The sequence below is a fragment of the Aphelocoma coerulescens genome, unplaced genomic scaffold (genome assembly GCF_041296385.1).
Source record: "Aphelocoma coerulescens isolate FSJ_1873_10779 unplaced genomic scaffold, UR_Acoe_1.0 HiC_scaffold_60, whole genome shotgun sequence".
Classification (NCBI taxonomy): Eukaryota; Metazoa; Chordata; class Aves; order Passeriformes; family Corvidae; genus Aphelocoma; species Aphelocoma coerulescens.
The window spans coordinates 1256385-1260245 of record NW_027183949.1 but is presented as its reverse complement, the minus strand read 5'-3'; the positions used below and the strand labels follow the sequence as shown (position 1 = coordinate 1260245).

At 67.5% G+C, this 3861-nt stretch overlaps 1 protein-coding gene across 1 annotated transcript; it reads left to right on the top strand.

Annotated features, from left to right (window-relative positions):
• Positions 1-681: 681 nt before the first annotated feature.
• Positions 682-3211, top strand: LOC138102096 (serine/threonine-protein kinase pim-1-like). Its single transcript, XM_068999862.1, is given in 6 exon segments — positions 682-1263; positions 1385-1435; positions 1661-2004; positions 2006-2025; positions 2671-2847; positions 3105-3211. Coding segments are annotated over 6 exon segments (1281 nt in total).
• Positions 3212-3861: the final 650 nt, after the last annotated feature.

The following is a 3861-nucleotide window of genomic DNA, read 5'->3' as shown; positions in this document are numbered from 1 at the left end:
GGGCACCGCGCCGGGCACGGCCCCGCCGCTCGCACTGCCCACGCCGAGCGGCCGGGGAGCAGCGCTGCACCGCGCAGGGGCTGCACGTCTCCCTCCTCACGTCCTGCTCTGCCCTCCCACGGGGCTGCCTCTGCCTGGCGCTGGCAGGCTCCTCATTCAGCACTTTGCTCTGCTCCAGGCGAAAAGCGCGGACAGCGCTTTGGTTGCTCGCGAGCAAGAGACCGCGGCGCGGGGCGAGCCAGCAGCAGCAGGGGCAAGTTGCAAGACTGCCGCAAGGAAGAGTTACAATCTGGTGAAGAAGAAGCTAAACAAGACGGTGCGTTTGGCGCGGCTGCGGGAGGAAGAGATGCTCCGGGACTCCGCTTCGGCCCCGGAGCGGCCCGTGCTGGCGCGGGGCGCGCGGGGCTCGGCCGCGGGGCGCGTGGGGCAAAAACGGACACCCGGGCAACAGACACACGGACACGCGGACCAACGCTCCCAGCGCTTCGGCGGCAGCAGCGGCAGCGGCAGCAGCGGCAGCAGCGGCAGCAGCAGAAGAGCAATACAAGAGCAGCGGTTCTCCAGACCCTCTGCGTTCCTTCTCCTGTTCCTCCTCTCCTTCTCCCAGTGTCCCGCATCCCCTGTCCCGCTCTCCCTTCAGTGCTCCACCCCCTCCGCCCCTTCCGCGGCCTCCCTCTCCCCATGCCAGGCCGGGCCATGCGCCCGGCCCGCCCCCGGCCCCGGGCGGGGCTGCGCCCTCCCCGCCCCCGGGCGTCCCGCCGCGGTCTCGCCTCCGCCCGGCTCTTGCCCTACTGGCGGTGGCGCCGCTGGGCGGGCATCAGTGCCTGCCTCTTGGGCAGCACTGTTAGCCTCTGGCTCCGGCTGGCCCGGCCCCGGCCCCGGCCCCGGCCCCGGCCCCGGCCCCGGCCCCGGCCCCGGCCCCGGCTCCTCCCGGGACCCGCCGAGGAGACAGACGGCGCGGCCGCTCCCGCCGCGTCCGCAGCGTCTTCCCCGGTCCGAGCTCTTCCGCTCGGCAGCGCGGCCCCCGCCCCCGAGCCGCCGGTGTCCCCTTCGAAAGAGGCAACATCTGGGGATACCCGGCCCGGGGCGGTTGAGGAGCGCCCGGCGGCCGTTTCTGGCCCCGGGCCGAGCGCTGACAGCCGCGTCTCGCCGGCAGGGAATGCGCTGCAGGGCCTGAGGGAGCGCTACCTGGAGGGTTCGCTGCTGGGGCGCGGCGGCTTCGGCAGCGTCTTCGCGGCCACGCGGCTCTCGGACGGCGCCCCGGTGAGTGGCGGGGCCGGCGGCGGGCGCAGGAGGCGGGGGGCGGAGGAGGGCGCAGGAGAAGGAGGATGGGGCTCGGCAGGGCGGGCGGCGAGCTCAGCCCGCTGCTCCCCTTGGCTTGCAGGTGGCCATCAAATGGGTGCCACGGACCCGCATCCGTCATTGGGGCGAGCTGGTGAGTGAGCGGGGGGGATGGGGTGGGGGTGGTGGGCAGCGGGAGAAGGCGGGGCGTGACGGGCGGGGATGAGCCGAGGCCCGGGAGGGTGGAAGGCGCCAGGACGCCTCGGGGGAGAGCGGGCGTGGGGGCAGCGGAGGGCGCAGAGCATCCCGGGCTGGGCGAGGGCTTCCCGAGCCCTGGCACGGCATCAGCCCCACTGACGGCATCGTGCTCCTCCCGCAGCCCAACGGCACCAGCGCACCACTCGAGGTCGTGCTGCTGGACAAGGTGTCCACCGGCTTCCCTGGTGTGGTGCAGCTCCTCGAGTGGCTCGAGCTCCCCAGCAACGTGGTGCTGGTGATGGAGCGGCCGGAGCAGTCTCAGGACCTGCTCCATTTCATTCGAGCGCGGGGCTTCCTGTCAGAGGAGGTGGCACGGGAGCTGTTCCGCCAGGTCCTGGAGGCCGTGCGGCACTGCACCAGCTGCGGGGTCCTTCACAGGGACCTGAAACCAGAGAACATCCTGGTTGACCTGGCCACGGGCCAGGCCAAATTGATTGACTTTGGCTGCGGCACCTACCTGCAAGACAGCCTACACCAGCTTTGCAGGTGAGTCCTCGCTGGGGTAGGCTCCCGGTGCCGGCATCTCGCGGCCCAACCTGGCTGTGGCAGCGGGGATTCTCCCTTTTGATGCCAGTCATGGGACCGAGTTTTCAGTCCAGTTGCTTTTGAGTGCGGGTGGCCGGGGGGGCCATCTTCCAGCCCTGCTGGCAGCCTTTGCCAGCCACTCTGCCCAGGACTGGCGCTGGGGCTGGGGCAGCCAGTGTGACAAAAACACACCCGTGGGTGGGGGTCGCAGAGAGGGGGGGGCCAGAAGCTGTGCACCCGCCGGTTTGGTGTGCAGGCAAGAACCGGCTTGGACTGCTCAGCTCGCCTTGTTTGCCTTGGCTTCAGAATGTTTTTTTGGGGCAATGCAGGCAGGGAGGGTGAAGGCATGGTTTTCCCACCCCCGGCACTGAGCGGGTTTTCGCTTTGCATGGAATGCTCGGGCCTTGCCCGGGCTTCCGCTGCCCTCTTGTGACACCGGTGGCTTCTTTTACAACCCCCAGTTTGTCCACAAGTCACAGGCGCTGGCGAGAGGGCAGCGGGTCATGCCGCGTGCCACCGGTGCGGCCCCTGCGTGCCCAGGGATGCTGGGGCGAGGCTCCGGGAGCAGGCAGCATCCCGCTAATGAAGTGCCTCTCTATTCCGTAGGAACACCAGCGTACAGCCCCCCGGAATGGACCCATTTTGGCTGGTACTACGGCGAGGCAGCTACCGTCTGGTCCCTGGGCATCGTGCTGCACCAGATGGTCTGCGGGCAGCACCCGTTCCCGAAGGGCCGGAACATCAGCTGGGGCCAGCTGTCGCTCCCAGAACGGCTCTCTCAAGGTGGATGCTCATCCCTGCGGCACGGGGGGAATAGCAGTACTGGGAGACAGCAGCGGGCTCATGAGCATCCCGCTCTGGCAGCTGCCGAGGAGGTGGCACATGCCTCGCTCTCCTGCTCTCCTCCAAAACAAAGAATGGATGGGAAAGTTCAGGCACAGCTCGGAGCCCCCATGGCATGGCCTGGGCATGGCAATAGTGGGGCAAAGCGGACAGGAGCCTTCTGCAACTGACCGGCGCTTTCTGGTTTCTCCCCACAGACTGCAAGGAACTGATCAGATGGTGTCTGTCCCTGCACTCCTTGGACAGGCCCTCATTAGAAGACCTGTCGTGTGATCCTTGGCTGCAGGATATTCATCATCCATAGAAGAAGGGAGAGAGCCACAGGCACACTTTGATCCAGGGAGCCGGTAAGTTACAGCTCCACACGTGCCTTGGCCAGAAGAAGCCAAGAAATGCAGGCTTTTTTGCCCTGCCTGTATCGCTGCGCAGGGGTCGTCAGATGGGGACCTGCAGCCCTTGTGCTGGCGCTGAGCTGCTCTTCCCAGCACTGGTGGCCGCCGTGCAAGCTGCTTTTGCTTGTCCTGCTTCACTGACAGCCGGGGCCCTGGGCGGGGCACTGACAGCCTGCTCTCAGCCGCAGGGAAGAAGGAGCCCCTGGAGAAGCTGTACTCCTGCTGCTGCTGGAGACATGGAGGGCGACGTCAAGGATGGCAAGCTCTTCCTCGACCTGGCCACCGGCAAGCTGAAGATGATGGGCTTCGATTCTGGCACCTTCTTCAAAGCCAGGCTCCACAGCGAATTTACAGATGAGTCCACAGCCAGGGGGATGCTCCCAGATTTGGGCATTGCACAGCCTGGCCGGGAAGCAAAGGTTCCCCCCTTTGCTGGGGCGGATGCAACTAATTCTTCAGCCGGCTGCCAAGCTGCTTTTCGGCAGGGCGGGCGGGATGGGCTGGGGTGCTTAGGAAATGGGAGTCGGCCCCTGGCCCTGCCAACAGCCCCCACCGCCCACTG